At 42.2% G+C, this 27,699-nt stretch overlaps 2 protein-coding genes across 7 annotated transcripts in view; both read left to right on the forward strand.

Moving 5' to 3' along the window:
• The window catches only part of FKTN (fukutin), a 75,338-nt gene extending 69,297 nt beyond the window's left edge, over window positions 1-6,041 (forward strand). The window contains exon 10 of the mRNA XM_038553014.1: window positions 483-6,041. Within this exon, the coding sequence (XP_038408942.1) occupies window positions 483-696 (214 nt within the window). The 3' untranslated portion in view covers window positions 697-6,041. The remainder of the gene's footprint in view (window positions 1-482) is intronic.
• The window catches only part of TAL2 (TAL bHLH transcription factor 2), a 71,151-nt gene extending 43,919 nt beyond the window's left edge, over window positions 1-27,232 (forward strand). For 3 of the 6 annotated variants that reach the window (XM_038553018.1, XM_038553021.1, XM_038553017.1), the window contains exons 2-4: window positions 13,401-13,497; window positions 13,943-13,981; window positions 26,081-27,232. In XM_038553018.1, the coding sequence (XP_038408946.1) occupies window positions 13,469-13,497; window positions 13,943-13,981; window positions 26,081-26,408 (396 nt within the window). In that variant the 5' untranslated portion in view covers window positions 13,401-13,468 and the 3' untranslated portion in view covers window positions 26,409-27,232. Of the gene's footprint in view, window positions 1-878; window positions 969-13,400; window positions 13,498-13,942; window positions 13,982-20,179; window positions 20,260-26,026 lie in introns of those variants that run through there. The other 3 variants (XM_038553020.1, XM_038553022.1, XM_038553023.1) reach the window with 3 other exon arrangements.
• The last annotated feature ends 467 nt before the right edge of the window (window positions 27,233-27,699 follow it).

The raw sequence follows: 27,699 nt of genomic DNA on the forward strand, positions 1-27,699 counted from the left end.
AGGCCTGGGTCTTTTTTTTTTTTTTTTAACCCATCTCTAGAGAGGGGGTGGGGTCAGCCCTTCCTGAACCATAGGGACAGGGAAATGGGGATGCTGTTAACATTAAAAGTGGAGGGGATCCCTGGGAAGCTCAGCGGTTCAGTGCCTGCCTTTGGCCCAGGGCGTGATCCTGGGGTCCCGGGATTGAGTCCCACATCAGGCTCCCTGCATGGAGCCTGCTTCTCCCTCTGCCTGTGTCTCTGCCCTCCCCCCTCTGTCTATCATGAATAAATAAATAAAATCTTTAAAATAAAAAAAAAAACATTAAAAGTGGAAGGGAAGGTTGGACAGTCAGAAACAACAAAATGTCCACTATATTTGTCCCCAAAGCTATTTAATGGGAGAGAATTTTCCTTCAATCCGAGTGCACTAGCAGCTGGGTTCCTTAGACTGGACTTCTGTTGAGTCTCATCCCTCTGCACATTGCCTCTGTTTTGCCACAGATACCTGTTTCCCAAGTTTACACTGTGCTGGACTGAGTTTGTAGACATGAAGGTTCATGTGCCCTGTGAAACCACTGAATACATTGAAGCCAACTATGGTAAAACCTGGAAGATTCCTGTGAAGACGTGGGACTGGAAGCGCTCTCCCCCCAATGTGCAGCCCAATGGAATCTGGCCTATTTCTGAGTGGGATGAGGTTATCCAGTTATACTGAGACAATAGGTTGAAATGATAAAATTCCCCTTCTGAAACAGGTGGATTCTAACTATTAAGAAGATAAATCTCTATTTGTCAAATGTAAGTAGGGGCCAAAGATATATGTTGAGTCTGAAGATGCAGAAAGAGTCCTAACCTCTGAGCCATCTGATTGAATTCTCTCATTTTACTTTTATTCAGGAGTCCCTATGTGCTAGGTACAGTGCTAGGTTACAGTGGAGAAGCAGAGATGAGTGACACACACGCCTGTCTCTCTTTCCCTTCCCTTTGGTAAGCACCTCAATTTTCTTTTGAGGGAAACATCCTTAGCCTTTGAAGTTCCTGTAGAATATGATGTTCTTTCATACTGTTAGGTAATGTTTGGACTGGAAGATGGGTTTATTGGGCAAAGCTAAAGGAGGATATACTAGTAAAAAAGAATAGCCCACTCCTGTAATCAGCAGTTAAGCTTGTATGTTAGTGCTGCTTTCAAGGTTGTAGAGTCGGAGTTAATATTTAAGTGATCAGACTTTAGGTGACATCAAGAAAAGATGCTAGAACGTTCATTTTACAAGCAACCCAGTATGGAATTGTTTTAGAGTATAGGGCATCATTCTTTCTGTGAGAATGAGAGCTTCTTTTTAGCTTTGTCAAAGATATGCAAATTCCTGTACAATTTGTATTTTTATATTTTAAGTGAAAAGAAAGCTTGTGCTTGTGTGATGCTTGAATTTCCAGTCATTGTGAGAATATTTTCACTGACCTCTGTAGCACTTGTTAACAAATCATTCGAGCGAGATCATGTTACCAGACATGATTTTGAAAGGGTTGTGATTTCACAAAAGTTATTTTCCTTATTTCATTCCCAGCCATCTGTTAGGTAAAAATATGAGCCATTCATGGACATTAATATTTTCTGAATTTATAATCCTTGTACTCCCAATTTTAATGTTAACACTAAAATATTAGTAGAAATACCTCTTATTTTTCTAAGTGTACTTATTCTTCAGTGCATTCATTCATCAATTGCAGCTCCATATCTTTCATTTATGGCCAGCAAGCCAATTTAAATAGTATATGAACCTACCTGTTCCCTCCCTTCTGTACTATCATGTCCCCAAACGAAGATGAACGGCAAACCTGACAAATGCTTTCTCCGTCCTCCCACTCCCAGATCATGGTGTTTGTAAAGTCTGTATCCATTCTCATTGTTCTATCTAGATGTTGTATCTGTTGCATATTGATGGGACAGGAACTCAGACTTCCTGCTTTGTCAAATACCACCCATTCTAAAACCCTTCAGTTTCCTTTCCCCTGCCTCAAGATACGTTTCTGAGTGGGATGGGATGGCCCTGTCTTCCACATCTCATGAGTCACTTTAATTATATATTCCAAGTGAAAAGTAGAGGTATATGTATATATACAATAAACACTGCTATCTTTTTATTCAGGAAAGGAAGCTGAGTCTTAACGTTTTATCTAAGCTGTTCAGGACAACTTTCTGGACAAAATCCCAGATTTTCCTCTAAAACCAGAGAATAACAGGAGTGTCAGAAATGGAAAGCAGAGGGTCTGAGGGAATAGGCTGAGTTTTTCTAAAACAAGGTTGGGAAAAGTGACCTGAAACCACCCCACTTGATATTTTCAAAACACCAAAAACTTTTTTTGATAAATGTTAACCACTGACCCAAATTCCTTTGTTGGGATGAGCTTTCAACATGTGACCATTGGATCTTTTCATAACATAATGAGGCTTTTAGAGACCCTTATAGATTACCATTAAACTTGTCCCCAAAGGACAGGCCATTGTAATCAGTCTCTCTTTGCTGGAAAATCAGCCCACAGAAATCATACCCAAATTCCAAAAAGCCGAACATAATTTCATTTTTCATGGTTGAAAAAAATATCAGATAATAATAGTGTTCCTGAGCAAAATCTGCCTTGCTTACTGAGGACCATTTGCTTGTGCTCAGCATCTAGAAGTGTATATAAAAGTGCAATACACATTTCTGCCCATTTCAAATTGAGGCTTCCACTGTTTGCCAGGTGGTGGAGGTCTTACCCACCACTATTTAGGTTATTTTTTTTTTTTTATCTGTCTCTGTAGTTCAAGGTCTTGAATAATCCAAAACCTGAGATGTCTTGGTCTCATTGACAGAGATTCTGTATCCTTCCCTCCACAGACCACTGGCAGCTGAAATACCTTCCTTGACTGCCTTCTGGTTTTACAAGTTCCTGCTCTTGCTTTGTTCCTACCCTGACTTGAGGGAATGAAAGCTTTTCCCCAGACTCTGAAGGCCAGGCTTGCTTCTGATACAGATTCAGCCATACTTCATCCTGTGCTTCTTGACAGTTCTTAACTGTGCCCAGTGTCCAGAGACCTTGGTTCAGGTGGATCTACCATCAAACCTCATAAGATCATTTTTCTTTCTTCACCTGAGTATCCCAATAATTCTCCTGATATGGCTACTTTCAGGTCCACTTTGTCTGGTTCATAGGCGAAAACCTCTTATATTAACTTGGAAGTTAGGTACCCCTGGATATCCTCCAGGGAGATCCTGAGAGGCAAGATTGATAACCTCTCCCTTGACAAACTGGTGGTCACTCACTCCTTCTTTAAGCAAGGAGCACTTGGCCTTCTCCCCTCTGCTGCAGCTACTGATACCTGGCTCCCGGAATAAAAGTGTAGTATGACAGCAGTTCCTAAAATCAAGCATCCCTAAGAAGCTGGGCAGTGGGATAATCAGTTTCTTTAATTCCCTAGCTACAAACCCTGTAATATGACCACTAGGTGGCGGAATGTCTACCACCATCCTCCCAAAACAAGTATACTCTCAAGTGAAAATCATCTTGCTCTTGAGTCTTAAAAGAGGTCACATTCATTTTATCCCTTTCATTTTATAGCTAAATCAATAAGCTATAGCAGTGATTTGAGAAACACTGGAATCTAAAACTTAAGAGTGCCATGACTTTTGGCCCAGTTCCTAGTTCATTGCATCACAGCACAGCATCTTTAACTCTGCTTGAGATACTTGACAGAGAAGTCAACCTCTGCCTTAGGAGTAAGTTTCAGGGTATTTCTGCCGTTCTCCACTTAATATCTTTCTGCTCAGATTGAGAGCCTGAGCTGACAAAGAGATCAAGAAGGAGTATTTCTTTCTTGTCCAAAATACTTAGGCTATCTTCACACCTTTATCTGCAAAATGCCATATCTCCAAACAGTGAAATAGTTCCTATGTGGAGACATCAGCCTTTGATTATGATATTCTTAACGTCCAGAAGTACCTGATTCTCTTAAGCTCAAGATGTGTCCCATTGCTACTTCACCCCTTCCAATTCCCCAGGAAACCATTGGCTAAGCACTCATTTCCAAAGAATCCTTCCTCCTTCCCTTGTTGATACTCTCTTATGGATACTAGAAGTTGAGGATAAGTTGTGCTCATTGCTATTCTTCTTTGTGACCCCAAACCATTGTATCTAGTCTTAATATGGTTATAGACCTTCAGATGGCAGACAGAAGAGCAAGGTGTTACATAGAAAAGCAGGGGTTATAGATTGGAGACCAGAGCTGCATCTGGGAAACACACTTGGAATGAATTCCCACATTCTAGCCTAATACCTTACCCAGTATCACAAACCTAAGTAAGGCTGCAAATGTCTCTGAGACTCTCCCAAGTTTCACCTTCTGGAAAATGAACACTTCTTTCATCCTTAATATTATAAATCTCCATGGGAAATTTACCCTCAAAGACTAGTCAGAGAAAGAGCCACATTCTCAACTTCTAATAATTACCATGGAAAAACTCCAATTCCTGACCAGATGAAAGGATATCTTTGAGGGAATTTCTCTTTCCTCCTCTTCCTCTGTCATTGAGACCTGTGGTAGGTCACCTCTAATGTTTCACTTAGGGGAGTCAGCATATTAGTATAAAAAGACCACAAACTTCTGAATTTGGCCTGAGTTTGCATCCCAGCTTCGTCATGTGGCATTTGTGGTAGAGGACCTCTCAGCCTCAATTTCCACATAAGTGAATTGGGGAAATGTGTACTTTTCTAGAATTTCGGTAGGATAAAATGGAACATAAAGTGCTTAGCATCAGGCCTAGGATTAAGTAAGTTCTCAAGAAATGTTCCATTTCCTACTTCCAAGTCCCTTTTCTAATCCTTCAAATAAGATTAAGGAAACTATGGTTCAGAATACAAGCCTTACTCAGGAGGTGGGTAGCTGAATTTGCTTAGGGAAAAAATTGTTTCATTATATCAAGGCATTAAAGGACAAATTGTATGGTTCATGAATTCAGAGACATTACCAAGTTGCCTCCTTCTCTAAATAGAACTAGTATTTTCATTTTATTGGTCAGGCTATTGTCTCCTAAGGTCTCTTTATATGATCCCTTATGTTACATAGTTCCTTAGCCCCAAGCAGTTCCCTCTCTCTCCCTTCCTAGATTTAATTCTTGTTCTGCCCTGGACTATTTCAACATTCCAGCTTTTTCTAGAGGTAAACCCTCATCTCCTTGTTACTAAATCTCTACCCAGCCAAAATCAGGTATAAGTTACAATTTGCAGAGAGGAAGAACTTGGAATACTTAGTGTCATATAACTATCAGTACTTTTAGTAAAGGAGAATCGAAAATACTCATTTCCACCTTCTTTCATCAAATTTGTGTTTCTGTTTCAGGCAATAATGAACAGTATGTTTTAAGCTATTTTAAGCTTCTCTGCACAAACTAAAATCTAATTATAGTTTATAAGTCAAACAGAATGATTCAATAGTGATACCTTTTTACAGAACCAGTACTAAAGTAGGCAAGTGTACATTTTTCTAATGAGAAATCTGTGCTTCTGTATTTTCAGAATTTCTGGGTTAGAATGTCCCTCTTGCCATCCCCCAACATAACCCAATATAGAGATGATGCAGGAACCCATTATTCAACCAGGCTGCTATACACTTATGAGCAGCTCTCACAGTGGGGTTGAAAAGGTGTGTGAAGAGAATTAGAAGTACTGTATTTTGTTTTATAAAACAACGTACTGTCTCATGTGCCATTAAAGAAAATTACAAGATTTTGTAGTCTTTTGATGACTCATTCAGAGCATGGGTTTGTTAAATGAAGACCATATATAGCTATTTGTGTGTCCCTTCTAATTCAAAACCAGAAACACATGTATGTGAATTTTTTAAACAAAGTGATATTTTAAACGTAAATTTCAATGTATCCTTACCAGTTGACTATTTGATTTTATCTTCAGGTACAGGTAGTTTGTAGTACTACTGAAAATACCTTTAATATTATTATTTTGATCAGAATTTATAATATATAATCAGTTTGGGATGATAAATAAACATTTTAAATTACTTGAGATGTTTCGTGTTTATTCTGCAAGTTTGCAGTAGATATTACAGCCACTAACATTCTTAAGCAATCTGGTAAAATAGTAAATCTTGCCACAAGTACCATACTTCTAAAAACTAGGGTAAAATGAAGTCATATGAGTGGGTCCTAATCAAATATGACTAGGCCCTTATAAGAAGAGATTAGAATACAGACAGGCACAGAAGGAATACTGCGAAGATTAGGGAGAGGGCAGTCATCTACAAGTCAAGAAGAAAGACCCTCAACGGAAACAAACTCTACCAGCACCTTGATCTTGGACTTCTAACCTACAGAACTGTGAGAAAATAAATGTCTGTTTTAAACCACCTAGTCTGTGATACTTTTTTTTTTTTTAAGATTTATTTATTTTAGAGAGAGAGAGAGCACACACTCGTGTGCAAGCAGGGGTGGAGCAGAGGGAGAGCAAGAGGAAGAGAATCTCAAGCTGACTCCCTGCTGATCGCAGAGCCTGACACGGAGCTCCATCTCACGACCCTGAGATCATGCCCTGAGCCCAAAACCAAGAGTGAGACACTTAACTGACTGAGCCACCAGGCACCCCATTTGTGATACTTTATTAGGCAGCCCTTGATTAATGCAGTAATGAAGACAGTGTGGTATTGGTAAAAAGACACATAGATCACTGGAACAGAATAACCCAGACATTGACACACAAATACACTCAATGGATTTTTGAACAAAGTGCAAAAGCAATTCAGTAGAGGCTAAGATAGCCATTTAAACAACAACAAAAATAACCTCAACTTGAACCTCATACTTTTTACAAAAATGAGCTCAAATGTATCCTGTACTTAAATCTAAGACTATGAAACTTCTAAGGGAAAAAACAGAAAATCTTCATGATTTGGGGCTAGGCAAAGGGTTCTTTCTTAAGACTTGATACCAACCAAAAGCATAATCCATAAAAGGGAAAATTGGTAAGCTGGACTAAACCAAAATTTAAAACTACAAAAGCCTACAAGAAGAGGATGGAAATCAAGCCACAGACTAGAAGGAAGTATTTGCAAACTACATAGCTGACAAGAGAGTAGCATTTAGAATATATAAAGAAACTGACCCTCAATAGCCTGAAAAATCCATTAGAAAATGGGCAAAAGACATGAACAGACATTTCACTGAAAAATATTTACAGCTGATTAAGCACGCTAAAAAGATGTTCAGCACTGTTAACAAAATAGCCAAAAGCAATACTGAGAAGAGCAAAGCTAGAGGCATCACATTTGCTGATCTCCAACCATAATCTAGTGCTATACTAATCAGAACAGTATGGTACTAGCGTAAACATAGACACATAGACCAATGGAACAGAATTGAGAGCCTAGAAAATAAACCCATGCATATCCAATCAACTAATATTTGATGAGGGAGCCAAGAATACTCAACAGAGGATATACAGTCTCTTTAATAAATGAGGTTGGAAAATGGATGTTCACATGCGAAAGTATGAAACCACTTCTGTCTTCCACCACTCACAAAAGTTAACTCAAAATGGATTTAAAAACATAAATGTGAAACCACAAAACTCCTAGAATAAAATGGGAAAAGACTTCTTGACCTTGTTCATGTCAATGATCTTCTTTTGGGATATGACACCAGAAGCACCAAAGGCAACAAAAGTGAAAATAAACAAGTGGGACTACATCAAATTAAAAAGCTTCTGCACAACAATGCAAGGCAGCCTATAGATTAGAAATAAGTATTTGCAAACAATGTATCTGATAAGGAGCTAATATCCAAAAGATACAAGGAACTCCTACAACTCAATAGAAAAAAAACAATCCAATTAAAAGTGGGCAAAGGAACTGAATAGACATTTTTCCAAAGGAGATATTCAGGTGGCCAACAGGTACCTGGAAAGGTGTTCAACATTACTAATCCTCAGGGAAATGCAAATCAAAATCTCACACCTGTTAAAATGACTTACTAAAAAAGACAGGGGCTAATAAATGTTGATGAGAATATGCAGAAAAGGGAACTCTTATTCACTGCTGATGGGAATGTAAATTGATGCAGGCACTAGAAAAACAGCATGAAGTTTCCTCAAAATATTAAAAATAGGGCTACCATATGATGATCCAGCAATTCCACCCTGGATACTTACCTGAAGGAAACAAAATCATTATCCCAAAGAGATTTTTGCCCCCCCCGCCCCCATACATTGCAGGTTTATTTACAATAGTCAAGATATGGAAACAACCTAAGTGTCCCATCAATGTACAAATGGATAAGAAGATGTGGCATATATAGAGAATGGAATACTGTTTAGCCACAAAAAAGCAGGAAATCTTGTCATTTGTGGCCAAATAAGTAGACCTTGAAGGCATTATTGTTAAGGGACATAACAAACAGAAAAAGATTAGATAACTATATGATCTCACTTTATATGTGGAATCTAGAAAAACCAAACTCAGAAACAACAGATTGGTGGTTGCCAGAGGCAGGGGGTAGGGAATTGGATGAAGGTGGTCAAAAGGTACGAACTTCCAGTTGAGACAAGTTCTAGGGGTATAATATACAGCATGATGAGTATAGTTAACAATACTATATTGTATATTCGAAAGCATTTTGTCACAAGAAAACAAATTTTTAGCTATGTGAGGTGATGGATGTTAACTAGTAGTGATCATTTCACAATACGTACATATATCAAATAATTGTGTTGTACACTTTATGACCTATATACAATGTTAGAAGTCAATTATATCTCTATAAAACTGGGGAAAATGTTGCCATTTTTCCTGGTCATAATTTCTTCCATGAAATCTGAAATATTACTGAAGCAAACATTAATAAATCAGCCCTTGCTCAGCTGATAATTAGAAATTTTTCTTGTTATCACTGGTATGAGAAGTAATGCTAGAGCTTCCTCAGCTCTGATTCATTGCACTTTGTGTTTTGGGATCCTATTCCTTGGACGCAAAAATGCAATCTGAATTTCAGCATAGTCCTCTTCCAAAATGTATCATTTTCCAAAAATGTTATGGAAATGTCCATTTTTACTAAAAGTTACTATTAATTTTATTTCTAATCTAACTTTATACCTTTAGTATTCGTCCCATAAATAATGTTTCCCTATGACTATTCTCTCCCCACAAAACTATATGTAAACTGCTGACCAAAGGTGCTAAATGTAACAGCATTTTCTGAAGGGAGTAAAATTTATCATTGATAATAGAGAAGTAAAGAGAGAGAGCTATAATGTTGATTATTAATATAACTTTAAGAAAATGTTCAACAGGGACACCTGGGTGGCTCAGCGATTGAGCGTCTGCCTTTGGCTCAAGGCATGATCCTGGGCTCCCAGGATGGAGTCCCACATCGGGCTCCCCACAGGGAGTCTGCTTCTCCCTCTGCCTGTGTCTCTGCCTCTCTCTCTCTCTCTTTGTGTTTCTCATGAATAAATAAAATCTTAAAAAGGAAAGAAAGAAAGAAAGAAAGAAAGAAAGAAAGAAAGAAAGAAAGAAAGAAGAAAGAAGAAGAAAGAAAGAAAGAAAGAAAGAAAGAAAGAAAAGAAAGAAAGAAAAAGAAAAAGAAAGAAAGAGAGAAAGAGAAAGAAAGAAAGAAAGAAAGAAAGAAAGAAAGAGAAAGAAAGAAAGAAAGAAAAAATGTTCAACATTGTTAACCATCAGGGAAGTGCAATTACAAGCATAATGAGATATCACCGTACACCTACTAGAATGGCTAAAATTTTAAATAGTGATAACACCAAATACTGTAGTTGTCTCTTTTATAAAGGATTTCTTTTTGCATGTGTACTGTGTACCATGGTTTGTACTATGATTTTACTAGAGTGCCCTTCAACATGTTACAAAAACTCTTATAACACTCTTTATAAAAAATTTATTTTTTTAATTTTTTAAAGATTTTATTTATTCAGAGACACAGAGAGAGAGAGAGAGGCAGAGACACAGGCAGAGGGAGAAGCAGGCTCCATGCAGAGAGCCCAACGTGGGACCCCATCCAGGGTCTCCAGGATCACGCCCTGGGCTGCAGGCGGTGCTAAACCGCTGCACCAGCGGGGCTGCCCTCTTTATAAAAAAATTAAAGGAATAATCTTACCACAATTTTTGTGCTGTACTAATCAAAACAGTATGACACTAGCATAATGCACTAGAGACCGCAAGGGCTTTGGTGTTGTACAAACTTGGACTCAAATCCAGGGGTGCCACTTCCTAGTTTTATGATCTTGGGCTAATTATTTAACTTTTGAGTTCCAACTTTTTTTCAATTCAGGGGGCTGAAATTAATGTCTACCTTTAAGGGTTATTATAAGAAATATAGGAAATCTGTAGTATCTGGTACACTGTTCAGTGCATAGTAGATGTTTAATAAATGGTGGCTCTTGTGAATAGTATCTTGCTTTTATTTCTACTTTTGGAATAAATCCCATGAACTTATATTTTCCCAATAAACCCAAGTAATTTTTTTTCTGTAAGATTAGATATTTAAGAGTTCTCTTGGGTAGAGGACCCTGTCCTAAGGTCTGGTGATAAGAAAGGACCCTAGCCTCAAGGGCACAGGTGCATGCTCTGTCTTTTGGGGAGACAGGACATGGGATTAATTGATTCTCAAAGACCAGGCTTGGATAAGGAGACCAAAAGTCCCAGACTTTGTAGAAGGCAGCCTGAGCACCCTAGGCTAGAAAAAGCTCTAGGAAGGAGGGCAAGGAAGGGACGATGAGGTGTAACTTGATCTTAAGACATTATTAGTGAACAGTAACTTTGAATGAAGAAAGGGAAGAAAGCATTTCTGAACAAAAGAAGTCAGTGAAATCATGGAATGGGCTTTGTAGGACAGTACATAAGACCACTTGGCTATACATGGATAAATAGTGGGGGGGAAAAGACAGCTAGAAAAGCGGGCAAGGAACAGATTGGGGGCAGGGGGACCTGAATATACTGCTGTGAAGTTTGGATAAAAGAAAGTGTAGAAAGGTTATTTGAATAAGAACATGATGTTTTTAATCAACACTCCTGGCTAGATTACTACTCACGCGTACTATGTTGGGGGCTGAGGTCCATTTGTTGACTCAGGAAATATTCATGAAGCACCTCCAAGGCCAGAGTGGGGATTTAGAAGAATTTAGGTTCACTGAGACTGATCCCATGAAATCAGTCTAGGACAAGTCCATTTCCACCCAGCCAGATTCTGCTGCCTGGGTCAGAGAGCTGAAGCTGGGACTACTCCCTGGCAAGGTCTGGGCCAGCTTTAATGTCTGCTTGGATCCTAAGGGTGTCGAGTGTGGGAGGAGAGGAGCCCCAAGCACAGGTTGCGTCCTGTTAAAACAGCCCACTTCGGCTACAGTGTGAGTTTCAGAATCGTATCTGAAACCCTAGCTAGCTGGTCTTGGACTTATTTCACATAACTTGTAAGGAAACCAGATCTCCACCAGCTAGAAAAGATGGATATGCTCTTGGGTAGTACAGAAGTATCTGTATTATGCAAAAGCAAATGTGAGAGCTGTGGCAAGAAACCAAGGTTTCCCCTATAGGTTTTTTTTATTGGTTATATTTCAAATGACATCCTCTAATTGTCCCTAAGAAGCCCCGGTGGCGTCTCCTGAAAACATCTGCTGAATTTGAGGACTAAGGGGGTGCCTCCCTCATCCCCTCGGTATATGTGTTTGGTTTGGGCTTTGTCCGTCTGGAAAGCAGAGGGCTCTGGGCAGCTCAGGCCTGGCAGATTTCCCCCACCTGCCTAAAATATAGCTCAGGGGGGCAGAGGCCCCTTCCTAGTCCAATCCTGTGCCTTCACTTTCCAGCCCTGGGAGCTGTGGCCTTTATTTCAAGTCTGGTCCCCAGGGGGCGGAGTGGGGAATGAGGACAGCTGATAAGCCTGACATTATTGACTTTATGGGGAGTATTCAGTGAATTTACTTTCTGCAAGAAGGCTGCACTCTTATCTGCTGCCCACAGAGCATCCAAATCCCCATCTAGGGGACCCATTTGATGAGTTATGTCTCTTATACAAAGACCAGAGAATATAAAAAGGAGAAAGGGGAGTCACACCCCACCTCTTTCTTTTCTCCAGTACCTTGCTCTGCTCCCCGTTCCTCTCCCCCCAATTCCCCTTGCTTTCCCACTGCCCTTGGGGTTATTGGCTGGAAGTAGCACTCTCCACTCCAGGCCTACAGAGCGAAGGCCAAATCAGCCTGGTCTTGAGAGTCAGCAGCTGGGCACACCCAGGGCTGTGCATCCCTCTAGTTGTAACTATGGGAAGAAAAGCCCGCTCACTTTAGGCAGTTCTATGCCGTGCTTTCTATTGCAATGGTCAACATTTGCTCTGGACAGGCCTCAACACCAGGTGTCCTGATAGAGATATGTGTGTGCATGTGTGTCTGGGTGTTACCAAGGAGTCCTGGGTCTGGGGAGCCTTGGAGGGTGGAAATTAATGGTAAAAGAGAGACTGATGCTCAAGAGAAGCTTTTCTTTCCCCTCTTTGATATCTCCCTCACCCAGCTCTGGGTTCTGTTTGCTTCAAATACCAGAAGGAAATAAATGCTTCTTAGCAGCACAGGACCCAAAGTAACTGGGAGAAGAGAAGTGGGAGCCAGGATAGCTGGGGGGGGGGGGGGGGGGGGGGGGGGGCGGGGGGGGGGCAAATGAAAGGAAAAAAGTGCCCTTTGAACGATATTAGAAGCATGTGTTCAGACTCTCAACATTTAGTTTTTGGATAGGGTTTTTCTGGCAATGAAAATGAAAACACAATGTATTGAGCGGCTATGATTTTTATTAGATGCCTATTCTCACCATTTTTAAGCATTTACTCCAAATCATTCACTGAATCTTCACAATAAGCCATGAAGCTAATGTTTCCAACTCACATGAGAATATTGGAACTGGGAGACTAGTGTAGGAATGAGGATTCAGGCAGTCAGCCTGCCTCTGCAGCCATAGCAAAGGCCTTCTTTGAGCTGTCACCCACTTGGTGTTTCTTAATACTTTATTGCACTTAATTCATAGCAAAGTGAGTATTTGTTATTCCCATGTTATAGAAAACAGCCTCAGAAAGGTAAAATATGGGGGGGGGGGGGTTGGCAATTCTATCAGCTTTTTGTTTCTTAAGTCAAGTAGCCAGTTTAATTGAGAAAGTTTCAAAGCAGCATGGGTCTGGAAAGCAATTTATAAATTCCTCTACTTGCAATCCGAACCAGTAGCCTTATCATTGCACTTGTCCCAGGCAAAGCACAAGATTAGACAGCAGACAGAGAAAACAGGAAATGAGAAAAGGCATCAAGAAGACAGTGTTACAACAGTGCAGGAAATCTTTGCAAATCTGATTGTAGATGGATCACCCACCCTTCCCCTCTTCTTTATTCAAACAGGGCCTTAGGTTTGGATCCAGTTGAGGACCACCACTGAGATTCAACGTTGACTGCTTCTGAAATGCAGGATGTCTGGCAGGCTATGGCAATCTTCCAAGTAAGGATAACTTTGTTTACCGAGTAATATTGTCCTCTTCTTTTGTCAACTAAAGTCACTGTAAGCTGCAGGGAAAACCTCAGTGGACAGCACATTTGTTTCCTTATATATCAATACCATTTTTTCCTTTATTGTTTCTATCTGTGAGTATGTCCAGGGCCGCAAGACTAGTGTACATCAGAGACTCTGGTCTGCAGATTCTACTATCTTTCCTTTTCTGGCCAAACTAGGAAACAACCTCAGGAAAGTCCGAAAATGATGAGAAAGCAGCCAGATCTCTCTTTCCTTATGACAGAAGACCAAAGCTCTCACTCAGCCAGCACCCTTCCCAGCGCTCTAGTAGAGATGAGGCCATGTCAGCTTATTTCTCCCTCCAGATGCCCTGGTTTCTTACATCACCTGCTTTCGTCTGCACCCGCTTGCTTTATTACTTTTTTATTTGCAGGAGGTCGAAGAAGGGGAGGCAGGAAGAGCATCTGAGGAGGTAAGCTAATCACTAAGTGGCTCTATGGGTCCTGTGAATGAAGTGACATTAATGTCCATGAGGATTTACAGCCTCTGCTGGCTCTGGGAAGATATTTGTCCAAGGACCACTAGTAAAACAGAGTCAGCTGCAAGTGAAGTCTTGCTTCTTTGGGCATACTTTTTAGTATTTCACTTGTTTGGGAGCAATATTTTGTTTTGTCAAGGATGATAACTTGTTATGTAATTTTATAATCAAGATATATAATTTCTCATATTAAATGGAAAAAGTGTGTGTAATGCTTTGCATGACACCTAGTACTTAGTGCTAAATAATGGGATAGAGAATTTGACACCTGGCCCCCAGTTGGTGCTTGATATCACCCCCTAGGTCAAGCAGCATCCGCTCTCCTGTCACAACCTGCTAGCTAGTCTCCTCACATTGTTTCTCACCCCTCTGTGTACAGCAGCCAGAATGTTCTTCTCTTCTCCTTAAAAAACAATCACCCCTCCCAAAAAAAATAAATAATAAATAAATAAATAAATAAATAAATAAATTAATTAATTAATTAAAAAAAATCACCCAAACCTGTCCCATGGCCTTGGAAGCATTCGTTTCATAGAAACAAGCTATGTGTCTTCTGACAGAAAGCAGGGCAGGCTGGAGGCAGCTGTTTGGAGAAATGAGTCAGCGCTGTCTTGCATTCATTCAACAAATGTCTTATCAAGCAGCTTTTATGTGCAGTGAACACTGTGGGGTTTAGTGATTAACAAAGCTAAGTCCTTGCCCTCTTGACATTTACAGTGTATAACAGGCAAGCCAATAAGCAAGTAAACTAGAATGAGATTTGCTTTGAAGAATTCACCATGGTGATGGGGCACTTTTAAAAAACCAGAGTCAAAAGAATTTTAATTAACCAAATAAAGTTTCACAGAAGGATAAAACCTATGACCAAGAGTCATACCCACACAGCTTCAAATTAACTGTAAAAGAACAAGCACAGTTTTTTTTGGAAAATGCAAAGTAGGTTGTATTAATATAAAATTCATGACAAAAAGCAAAGCAAAGAGAACCATTTTTATATTGATATGGAGTATAGTTCTCTAAATCAATAAAACTTCACTGAGTCTTCATGTGTCAAATGCATTGTATCTTAAAATATAAAGATCTAAAGCAAACTCTTCTGGAAAAACTGAAAGGAAGGAACAGATATGAAATAATAGAGGGAGATTTTCATACAACTCTGTCAAATAGATTAAAATAGACCAAAAGGATGTGAAGGATTATGTTAATGGTTGTATATAAAAACATTTTATTTTTCAAACAGGATATTTACCTCCTTTTTATTGCTAATGGATCATTTATAACAGTTGATCATGTTTTACCAAAGAGAAAGCTCTCAATAAATATCCCAAACAAAAGAATATACAGTGTATCTTTGACTATACCACAGTGAAATTAGAAATTAATAGTAAATTGTTACCAAAAGATACAATGATAAAGAAATTTTAAAAGCACCTTCAAAAAGAAAAATTAAAATAAACAACAGATGTTAGAAACTAATGACAGTGATAGCATAAATGGAAACACAGAATGACACCAAAGATATATCAGAATATAATTCATAGCCAGAAAATTAATAAAATAAACATTCAATCTAAGAATGGGATGTGGAGAGAAAACAAAATAAGCATAAGCAAATGAGAAAGGGCAGATTTAAAAACATAGAGTAGACATTAATACATTAGAAAATCATAAAAGTGTTGGAACACAGAGGTAGTTTTCAAAAACAATAAAATGTATAAGCTTCTGCAAAGCTAATCAAGAAGTCATGAACAACAACATGAGGAATGAGGAAAGCAACACAGATACAGATATATTTTTAAATTTTCATCTTTTTAAGATTTTATTTATTTGATAGCACAAATGGGGGAGGTGCAGAGGGGTGGGAGAAACAGACTCCCCATTAAGCAGGGAACCTGGACTTGGGGCTCAATCGCCGGACCCTGAAATCATGACCTGAGCTGAAGTCAGACACTTAATGACTAAGCCACCCAGGTGCCATCAGATATATATATATATATTTTAAAAATCGTTGAATAGCTGTATATAACACTTTGTTAATGATTCTGAAAAGTACCAAAATTAACCTAAGAGAGAACACTTGAAGGAACAAAACCTACCTAAAAGGATTTACTAGTGGATTCTATTAACTATCAAGAACCAGCTATTTCATGCAATGAATAAATTGATGGTTGCGGACACAATGGGTGGAAGAAAGGATGGATGGATGGATGGATGGATGGATGGATGGATGGATGGAGTAGGGAGGAAGGAGTTTTAAGACTGGAGAGGTAAGGCTGATGCTTGACCTCCAGCCAAAATGACCTTGGCTCACAACCACCTGGGATGACAGAAATCCCTTCTGCAAACCTCAGGTTTGGTCTCTCCTGAAGCTGACAACCCCTGCACACAGGACTAGAGGTCCAGGATTCACAGGCTAATCCAGACAGATCAATTAAGCCAGTAGAACCCGGCTCTCCTAGCGGCCTACCCTTCCCTCGCCAGGAGTCTGCAGGTGCAGTCTCTCCAGGGGGCAGTGAGAGCCATGAATAGTAAGGGTTTTAGCTCAAGCACACAGAGGCGTTTAGCTGCCCAAACTTAATCCCTCAATAATCGGATTATGTAAATTCCTCCTTCAACCCCTTCCCCTGGGGGACGGGACCTAGCCCCTAACTCTCAGCACTGGGAGACCGGGATGGAAGAGCGCCCATCATCGGAAGAATCACTGCCAGTGGAATGGGGCACGGAAAAATGTTTCCCCATTTTAAAAATAAAGGCAACAATAACGTGTAAGACAGTTTTGAGAAGAAAGCAAATGTCGACCCTGGTCCCAGTGTGCCAGTATAGTTGGGTCTCTTTCTCTGTAATCTTTGCCCTCCTGTCAGTTCTTGTCCAGTTGTGCACAGATCCCACTCCACAGCTTATTGTTTCATTTGGCATCACACATTTCTGCCCTTGCTACCCAGTTGCGACATTTTTAAAAAAGATTTTATTTATTTATTCACGAGAGACAGAGAGAGAGAGAGGCAGAGACACAGGCAGAGGGAGAAGCAGGCTCCATGGAGCCGGACGTGGGATTAGATCCCAGGACTCCAGGATCACACCCTGGGCTGAAGGCGGCGCTTAACTGCTGAGCCACTCAGGCTGCCACCCCCCCCCCCCTTTTTTTTTTTAGCAATCACAGACTATGCCACTAAGCAAATACATTTGCTAAGGTTTTTGGCTAAGATGAAGGGTAATATGGGTTCTTGGTTTAAAATATAATACACGGTCTAGGGCAGCCCCGGTGGCACAACTGTTGGGCACCGCCTGCAGCCTGGGGTGTGATCCTGGGGACCCAGGATGGAGTCCCACATCGGGCTCCCTGCATGGAGCCTGCTTCTTCCTCTGCCTGTGTCTCTGCCTCTCTCTGTGTCTATGAATAAATAAATAAAATCTTTTAAAAAATATAATACGCGGTCTATCAGAATAGTGATGTCACAGGGCTTGGTAGAAAAACATGGGCACTGGGAATCTGCAGTTCCCCTTCCACAGCCCACAAAGCAGACAGAAGGGCAGAAAGAGGACAAATGGAGGATGGAAATATCATCTGGAAATATCAAAGTGTGTTTCTAAGGGCCCCCTTTGTGCACAAGTTGATCAATTTTCTCCAACTCACTCCCCACTCCCGTTCCATCCTTTGCATTGCTACCAGATGAGTGTTGGAACCTGTAAACCTAAACATATCATTCTCATCATCTTCAATCCATGCAGCTGGCTTCACATGGATTGGCTTCTCCTCCACTCCTACCTGTGTAATTCCTTCAGTCTTTCCCACCCTTCTGCCCACGTACCCAGGCAACTGTAACTCCTGCCTTTTTAGATGTGCTTTAGATGACTCCGTATTAGTTCTTCTCCAGTACCCAGCGGGTGCCCATTTCCTACATTCTAGATCCCATTCTGGGTATCCAGGACCCCTGGATTTAGACCACACTCTGTGTATCTAGGACTCCCTGAATTTCTGCTCAAATGGCCCTGAGCCTATTTTCAGAGCCTGCACAGGGTTCTTCCTTAGGTCCGTGTGGGCTGGGAGTCCACATCATATACACAAAGCCCTTCACCGAGCAGAACAGAGCTGGGCAGTGGGGAAAGAATGGGGATGGCTCAGAAGTCTCCATCTGTACCTTTGTCCTGGATCCCACAGATGTCAGAGGCAGCCCTGCCTCAGGGCCGGGTTTAAATGCCATCCCCCTCACAAGCAATCTCTGATCCTCCTGTTAGAATCTTGTTCACACTCTCTAGCACTCAGGACTCTCTTGTATTTAGTCATTATGGCCATGCCTCTCCCTCCCAAAAGCTGTGAACTCCTTGAATGCAGATGTAGTGTTTTCTTCACCTTCTTGCTTCTGGAAACTCTAACAATTCACACAAAAGCTTTTTAAAAAATTTATAATAAGAAATATAATAAAAATATAATAAATACATATATATGAAGAGGGACAAACAATCTCAGAGTCTCAGTGAGGCTTGCTTAAAACAGTGAAGATTGACTCCTCGCTCATGTTACATGAGGGCTGTGGTTGGTTATGGCTTTGCTCTATGGCTGTCAGGCTGAAAGAGCAACCCCAACCCCAAACATTTCTCATGACAGCCCAACTAGGAATCACTCTTAGAGCTTCCCCTCCATCACTGCAGATGTCAGGTCTGCCCACACTCTGTTGGCTGATGCAAGTCTCATGGCCAAGCCAGGATGTGGGCAGAGAAATCCCCTCCCACCACCTACAGGGAGGCACTGTCCAGCACATGGGTGGGGTTATATAATCTCCCAGGAAAGGGAGCCAGTAGTTGTCCTTATAGTCCTATTGTTGTTACAACAGTCCTATTTTAAATAGTCCTATTTTACAGATGAGGAGACTGAGGCAGGGAGAAGTTATATAATTTGCCTAGGGTCACATAAGGGGGTAGACCAGGGATTTCAATTTGGGCAGCAACTCCAGAGTCCTTCACTTTTATCCATGAAACTATAATGTATTGTGAATTTATGATTTTAAATCCCATGCTGGGTCCTTTAGAGAATGTGATATCTAGAAATTCTTTACTTACCCATTCATTATTCAGCCAATGTTTGATGAATGCCTATTCACTGGGGTTGGGAGGAGACAGATGAAGTAAATAAGTAAAATATTGCTAAACGGAAAGGAGCACTAAAGAGAGAATAAAGCAGGGCAGGAGGATGAAAAGTCCTTATGTATGTGAAGGTGCAATTTTAGATGTCGTTCTCAGAATCTTCATAAGAAGGTGACATTTGGGGGAATCCCTGGGTGGCTCAGTGGTTGGGTGCCTGCCTTTGGCCCAGGGTGTGATCCTGGGGACCCGGGATCCAGTCCCACGTCAGGCTCCCTGCATGGAGCCTGCTTCTGCCTCTTTCTCTCTCTCTGTGTCTCTCATGAATAAATAAATAAATAAATAAAATCTTTAAAAAAAAATAAAAGGTGACATTTGACCAAAGACAGGAAGAATGTCAGTTTCTTGAGGGCAGAGATTTGTGTGTTTTGTTTGAAGTTGTCTCCCGGCACCTGTACAGGGTGGACCATAGTAGGTGCTCAGTAATAACCGTGCAATGGATGAAAGGAGGTGAGGTGGGGGTGGGAAACTACGTGGGTAACTTGGAGGCAGAGTGTTTCAGGCAGCGAAAACAGTGCAAAGGCCCTGAGGCGGGAGTGCGTTGGGTACGTTCCTGAAACAACAAAGGTCAGAGTGGCTACAGTCGACTAAACCTGGGGGAGAGAAGGAACAGGCAGGTAAAGGGGGTCTTAGGGGCCCTCGTGAAGACTTCAGGTTAATTCTGAGTGAAATGGAGAGCCGCATAAGGGCTTTGAGCCAGAAGCCACAGGAATCCCAACTGGGTCGTTGAGTGATGCTGGAGTGTAGACCGAGAGGGCAGGTGTGGAGGCGGGAAGCCCCGTGGGCAGGGCGCTGAGTAACCTGCTCCGCGCTGGGCCGGGGTCGCCGTGCTTCCCGGCCCCTGGCGCCCCCGGCCCTCTCGGCGGGAGCCTCGTCCTGCGGGCGCGGGGCGCGGGAGGGGCGCGGGAGGGGCGCGCGGCGGCGGCGGGCAGGCCCCGAGGGGCCCGGAGACAAAGGGCCGCGTCCTATAAAGGCGGCGGCGGCGGCGGAGGCGGAGGCGCGCGTCCCGGCGAGGGCGCACACGGCCAGCGAGGCTGCGGCTCCCGGCTCCCGGCTCCCGGCTCCGCGAGGAGGTGCGTCGGCCCCGGGGGCGCGGGGGCTCGGAGGGCCGAGGACTCAATGGAAGCCCTGGGGGGGGCTCCGAGGTCGGGGCGGGGGGGACGCGGCTCCGGGGGAGCAAAGCGATGCCCTGCGCGGTCGGCCAGGCCGCCCCACCTGGGTGGGTGCTGCTGGAGGTCCCCCCGCGGCTCCTGCCAGGGCCGCTGCGGCGGCGTCCCGTCCCGGTGAGCGACTCGCCCGCAGCTGCAGGTCCCCAGCTCCGCAGCTGCAGGTGCCGACTCCGCAGGTGCAGGTCCCCAGCTCCGCAGGTGGAGGTGCCGACTCCGCAGGTGCAGGTCCCCAGCTCCGCAGGTGGAGGTGCCGACTCCGCAGGTGCAGGTCCCCAGCTCCGCAGGTGGAGGTGCCGACTCCGCAGGTGCAGGTCCCCAGCTCCGCAGCTGCAGGTGCCGACTCTGCAGGTTCAGGTGCCCAGCTCCGCAGCTGCAGGTGCCAACTCCGCAGCTGCAGGTGCCGACTCCGCAGCTGCAGGTGCCCAGCTCCAGGCCGAGCTGCCCCCCCGGCGCTGCAGGCCAAGGGAAGAGTCGGGAAGTGAAGGGGCGAGGGCCGCAGGTGGGGCGGGGCTGGCAGAGGATTCAGGTGCAGCAGGCGGGTGCCCACCCAAAGACTGCTTGCTACTCAGGGAAACGCATTTATTAGAACATCAACATGCGGAGGTGTCTAAGGAGGAAAGTAGTTTGCATAATAGTGTGTGTTCTGATATTTAAAGGACATATGTGTTATGTGTAAAGTACACACACCAGACTGGCTACTGCTGGGCGATCAGATTGAAGGTATAGATAGAGAACCTTCTGTGTTTTACTTTATGCACCTACGGACAGCTCGTTTGTTGGTTGTTTTGTTTTGTTTTTTCTTGGAAGAGCATGTGATTACTTCTGTACTGATTTCAAAAGGCAACGCTATGCCCAGTGTGGGAGGTTAGGCATCTTCCCTTAACCTGTCTATGTAAATCACCTTTCTCTCCTTCTGGAGACTGTTTTCACTTATTTTCGAGAAAAAGATGGACGAAGAGACAAATACATATGACCAAATGAAAGAATGAGGAATTTAAAGTCTTATGAACAAAGAGCCACATGATCTGACTGCCTGGGACAGGCCACTGCAGGAATGTTAGCTGTGAGCCTGGGCTGCACCCTTTTCTTGTTGACCTGGACTCTGTGTCCAGAGACCACTGTCACAGAAAAGCAGCAATCCCTATTGGGGGCATTGGCTACTTTCTGTGGGGGCATAATTGTCATTCTTTTCTTTGGTAACCTGTTATCTTCAGTGAGGACAATATAAGAGAGGGAAGTTTGTGTCCAACTATATATATTCCTATTATATTTACCATTACATTCCCCCTGCCCAGGTGTTCCTAATCCCAGGTCCATGACACCTATCCAACCAGACGGATGTAAATAGAAATCAGGGGCTCTGTGTATTTGGATGGGGAGAATTTACATTTTTACTTCTAGTAACCTTTCATCTAAATTTAGCCTTTCCTTTATTTACAAATGTGGGTAATAAAAAGTAGTACAGGTGACAATGTCACCAACAAAAATCATAAATACCTTCCTCTCACATATGTTGCAGATCTTTTGCTTATATATCATGGTGTAGAAATTATGGTAACAAGTCATTTAATGTGTTAAAAACAAAGCACATTACTACTATATTGCATTTTAAAATTATTTTAAGAATTATTAATGATAATGGATTATTTTTATACGTCTATGTATTTCAACTCATGCATTTAAAATAATTATTTTGAGAAGGGAACCAAAAGCTTTTCACTTTGTGAAAATGATTTAAAATCATTGTCCTGGGATAGAGTCCTCCCCTAGACTTCCCCAGTCTGCCAAAAGAATCCATGCCACAAAAAGTTTATGTATCCTGACCCAGCAGGAGTCAGTGGTGACAAAGATGCATACATAGAGAGGCATGAGACACAGGCCATGCCACCAATTCCCCGTGTGACCCAGGGACAGCATGCTTTACTTCTTTTTTGACATCTATCAGGTGTTTTCTGATTTTGCAGCATCTGGTGTATTTTTTTAAGCTCTTAAATTATTCTGAGATCAAGCTTAGCAGTAATCGGGCCTTACAACTGGTAAAACACTAAATGCAATTTACTTTGATTTAATAAGTAGTTCGGTATTTTCCAGTGACCACTACTTTGAATTTTCCCAGCTTGTTAAAGACCTGATTTCTATTTCCCCCTGTGGAGGAGAGTAACACCCTTGAGGCTAAATCAACAAGGCATTATTAAGCTTCTTCTAGGACTGCAGGCTACATTTCTGAAGCCGAAGCCCATCTTTTCCTCTCCTTATTTCCTCTGTCTGCTTCTAGCACAATAGGATTGAGCCCTCTTAGAAGAGAACACCAGTTAGTTTATCCTGCTTAATCTTTCTCTTCCCAGCTTGAAAAGGACCACTACTGCCCCACCCCCCCCGCCCCCGTCCCCGTCCCCCACACGTAAGGAAGTAGAGTTGACTTAGTGAGTGAGCTAAACCCTCCTTTGACAAGAAAAGCTTGAAAGTAACTTTGCTCCTACAGTCCTGGCTGCAAAGCAGCCAGCCTCGTGGTGTAAACAAAACTGAATAGTTTTCTATATAAAATCCCTTGATTTAGGTTCAAACTGTGATATTTTAGTTTTAATTGGCTATAGTTCTGACGGCACTCATATTTTTCATTGCAGATGAAGGATTAGGTTATTTGGAAATGAGTTAGATCAAAGACTATTAATAGGCTGTGCACTGTGGCATTTTAGAGCAGAAAGAGGCCTTTGGGATCACCTAGTTCACCCCCTTCAGTTTGGAAGGACACATGGTATGCCGGGAAGGCCCCTAGAACACTTGGGTAGAAGCTGCTTCTGTGCTTCTATAGCCCCTGTTTCGCTGTCCATTCACAAGACATTGGTTTCCCAGTGTCCAGCAGCCAGTAGAGTGTCAGACACATAGGGTCAGTAAGTGTTGTTACCTAAGCTCGGAGTGCATATGATTGTAATTGGATTATGGGTCCTACTAAGAATGTCTTCACAGAGAAAGGAAGTGGACCTGAGTGGCTGGTGGAGGGAGCCTGAGGCCAGCCAGTGAGCTTGGGCTGCCATGTTTTCTTACCACTGGGTTCTCAGCACAGCACCCAACCCAGATAGAAGCAGGAAAGGCCACAAGAACAGGGATGGAGAAATGTCCTGGGACCATACAGATGATTGAAAAATGCTATTCTTTGGAGTAATGACACTTATCATATGTATAAGGAAGAGAATGCTTGTTATTTATTAAGCACCTTTATAGCAGGCACATAGTATCTCATTTATATATTATATACTTCACATAACATATTATTGAATCCTCACAAGAACCCTGATGATGGCTTAATTTCCATTTTCCAGAGAAGAAATTGAGGCTACAGTAGTTAACTGATTTTCTCAGAATCATATAACTAAGAAATTGGGAGCTGAAATTTAAAACCAGGTCTTTCTACATTAAAGCACATAAACTTTCTTAGTTTTTGTCTATTATGAAGCAAATAATATGTGAGACCTTTCTTATTATAAAAATGTAAAATATTGGGGCAGCTGGGTGGTTCAGTGATTGAGCATCTGCTTTGGGCTCAGGTTGTGATCCCAGGGTACTGGGATCAAATCCCACATTGGGCTCCCCACAGGGAGCCTGCTTCTCCCTCTGCCTGTGTCTCTGCCTCTCTCTGTGTGTCTCTCATGAATATAAATAAAATCCTTAAAAAAATGTAAAATATTACTCAACTATAACAAAACACACTCATCTTCTTTTTCTATCTTCCCCCAACCCACTGTCCTCCCTTAAGGAACCACTATCAACAGTTTGACCTGAATCCTTCCAGGTATTTTGCACACACACACACACACACACACACACACACATATGCGCGTGTCCGTAGACATATAGAGCAGAACAGACAAATACATAAATCAAGCTCAGACATTTTCTACTGCACGTAGCTTCTGTATCAGAAAAAAAAAATGCTAAGTTGCAATAAACATTTACTTTTCCCTGTTTTATTTGTAGAGATGGTGATTGTAATTATCTAATATTTATTGACCACTTACTGTGTGCCGAACACTTTGCTAAAATGGTTTACGTGGATCATTTTATGTGTCCTTACAGATGGTGCCCTGAGTCCCCCTTTACTTATGAGGCATTTGATACATAGAGAGTTTAAGTAGATTGCTCAGGGTCCGACAGCTAAAGAGCAGAACCAAAAGCCAAAACAAGGTTCTGGCTCCGAAGCCTGTGTTCTTAACCACTGTATAGGTGCTTCCATTGGTGACTGATCCCTGTAGGGTCAGGGCTTGGTGGTAACAGTGACTTGTTCTAATTAATTGAGATCATCATTTGGTTCCTACAGAAGGGCAGAGATACCAGCACACAATGTAGTGAAATGACTTCTGGAATATGTCAGCGTCTCTTGGCCAATCCCGACAGTGTCTACAGTACTGTCACTACAGCCAACGCTGCTTGCGTATGTATAGAGCATGAGTTAATGCACAAAAAAACAGTGCCTGGCACAAAGCAAATGCTCTGTTTGCTCTTATTTTCCTTAGTTTATAGTTCACAGAATGCTTTCACGTGTAGTATTCCATTTAATCCTTACAACAAGCTGTGAGGAAAGGATGGTATAATTACACCCGTCGTATAGCTGAGGAATTGAGGCTCAGGCTGGTGAAGTGACTTAGGCAGCGCCTCACAGCTGGTTAGTGTTTGGTGCTTTGACCAGAACACACACCCTTGGAGGGACAAGGTGGCTTTTCCTCTATGTTGAACTCCTGCTGTACCTTCCTCCAGGATTACAGGGACCGGTGAGTGCACTGCTTCTTACCACACACAGTTTCGATAGGGATGACGGTGTTCCTATTTCAAGAGTAGAGCACGGGTGCTCAATGTCCACCACACGCTGAGATCATAGAGAGGTTTGTTTGCTGATGCATCATCTACATTCCCATTAACACATGTTAATCCAAGCTGCCTGGGGTTGGAAAGGCAACCCAAGTGCAGGCTTGTGGAGGCCTGAATATCTTCTACAGCATCTGTGGCAAATTGCCACCCTCACTTGCCCCTTGTCTTGTCTTCTTCTTACACCAAATATCCCCACTTCTGTTTTTCATACAATAGGGTTTCACAACTCTTCATCACTCTGTTCACCCTCCTCTAATTGTGGTCCAGTCTGGATATTTTAGATTTTGCACAGTGAGGCCCAACCCTCCAGGTGAGGTCTGCTGTCTTAAGAGGAGAGCTGTGTTAATGTCCTCATTCCTCAAATTATCTTATTAGTGAAGCCTAGGGTTAGAGCTTTTATTTTTTGAGAATTCATATTTAACTCCCTGTTGGCTGACTATATATTTTGTTTGCACAATACTAAATCCTATGCTATGCCTAATTCTGAACAGCTATGAAGAGTTAGTTCCAAAGGAAGTAGTGGGGTTACTGGGATAAAACCACCTTGTGATGGGGGCTCCAGAACAGGGAGGGAGAAAAAGGCTGAAGGGTATTGTTCTGACCCTATCCCTTCTTCTGCCACATTTTCTTCCGTTGTCAAAAGGAAGATTAAAAAAAAAAAAAAAAAAAAAAGGAAAAACAAAAGCCACCATCACCAACAACCCCCCCCCCCCAAAAAAAAAAAACCCACAAACCTAAAAATGAGGAAGTGGAATTTCCTAAAACCTGGTTCAAAAAGATCTAACATCTCAAATTCTTGGCAGGACAGGTGATACCCACCGTCTCTTACACAGTACTGGGCCCTTTCTCTTTCCTGTCTCAGGACTTCAAACATGACCAGGAAGATCTTCACCAACACCAGGGAGCGGTGGAGGCAGCAGAATGTCAACAGTGCCTTTGCCAAGCTGAGGAAGCTCATCCCCACTCACCCTCCAGACAAAAAGCTAAGCAAAAATGAAACACTTCGCCTGGCAATGAGATATATCAACTTCCTGGTCAAGGTTTTAGGGGAGCAAACCCTGCAGCAAACAGGAGTGGCTGCTCAGGGAAACATTCTGGGACTCTTCCCCCAAGGATCCCACCTGCCGGACAGGACTCTTCTTGGTGACTACCAGGTTCCTTCACTTGACCCAAGCCCCAAAGTTGTGTAGTGGGGCTCTGGCTGTAATCACCCAGGGCAGCACTTGCTCAGAAGCCACTGGCCGTCGACAGCCTTTTGCATGTTCTGGTATCAACTTGATGAATAATTTGTGAGGCATGAATTTAAGTTCCACAGGAGATGGCTCAGGGACAGCTGAGCCGGAAAGGGGCTATGAGGCTTTGGAGTCTGCCACCAGCCCGGGCCTTTCAGGCAGAGCAACCCACCTCTATTTTATTTATCCAGGATCTGCATAACATGTTGTTTGTGGGGGAAAAAAAAGAAAAAAGAAGAAAAAAAACATAGGTTAAACACAGGTTTGAAAACCACCGCTTTACTCAATTTGTTTTCAATACAAGGAAGGAGTTTTCTCATAACAGATCTCAGATGGATGAGTAGAAAATGCTTCCCTCAAAATGTATTTTTTTTTTCGAAATGTATTTTAAAGTTTGTTTTGAAAAATGAGATATATGTGATGGAGGGTGAATGAAATAAGGTTGATGAATGTGAAGACAACCCTCATGGAAACCAACATGAACTCCCTGCGGAAGTTCAGGGAAAAGACCCTCCTGACCTGTGAGGATTACAGGAACATGGCCAATACATGTGGAAGAGCTCTGTATCCCTTATCCCTGTGGAAATACGAAGTGTTGCCTGTGTTGAGCCATTTATATATGTGTTATCTCTAAAGCCAAAAGGTGGATTATATCTGTGAGAGGAAAGGACTTGATAATTTATGAAGTAGAGTTCATAGTTTTCTTATGAAAAACAGCTGAACTAGGTTATCTAAACCCTTAGTTGCACATGTCAGACATTAAAACTTTTCATTCAGCCTGAGTTTCTGCTATTTAAGACCTGTAAAATTCAAATATAATTATGAAAATCCAAATGTTACCATTTAACGACTCATTTGACAGCTTAGTTTAAACAAAAGATCTAGAGTAGACAATAGGAATGTAATACCAGACTTTAATGAATTAATGAATTTGTAATTTGTCTTCCTTGCTATGGAGCATTAGCTCAATCCTATTCTGGGAGGGGTTGTACCCACTAGTCAATGAAACAGTGTGGATCTGGCAAAAGTACTCACAACCATGTGCCACCCTGATGATTGGATTCAAAGATGGATTCAAAGATGAATCCCATAGCTGAGCCCAGAATACAAATAATAGCATTTGATGGTCTCTGGGACATTTGATTTCCCTAAAGTTCTTGACATAGCCTTGGTTTTAAAACCTTCTGAACCACAGGTAGGAAATTGATGGATTTGCAATTATGGATTTTCAGTGTGTACACAACAGAGG

This window comes from Canis lupus, chromosome 11 (genome assembly GCF_011100685.1).
Source record: "Canis lupus familiaris isolate Mischka breed German Shepherd chromosome 11, alternate assembly UU_Cfam_GSD_1.0, whole genome shotgun sequence".
In the NCBI taxonomy this organism is placed as follows: domain Eukaryota; kingdom Metazoa; phylum Chordata; class Mammalia; order Carnivora; family Canidae; genus Canis; species Canis lupus.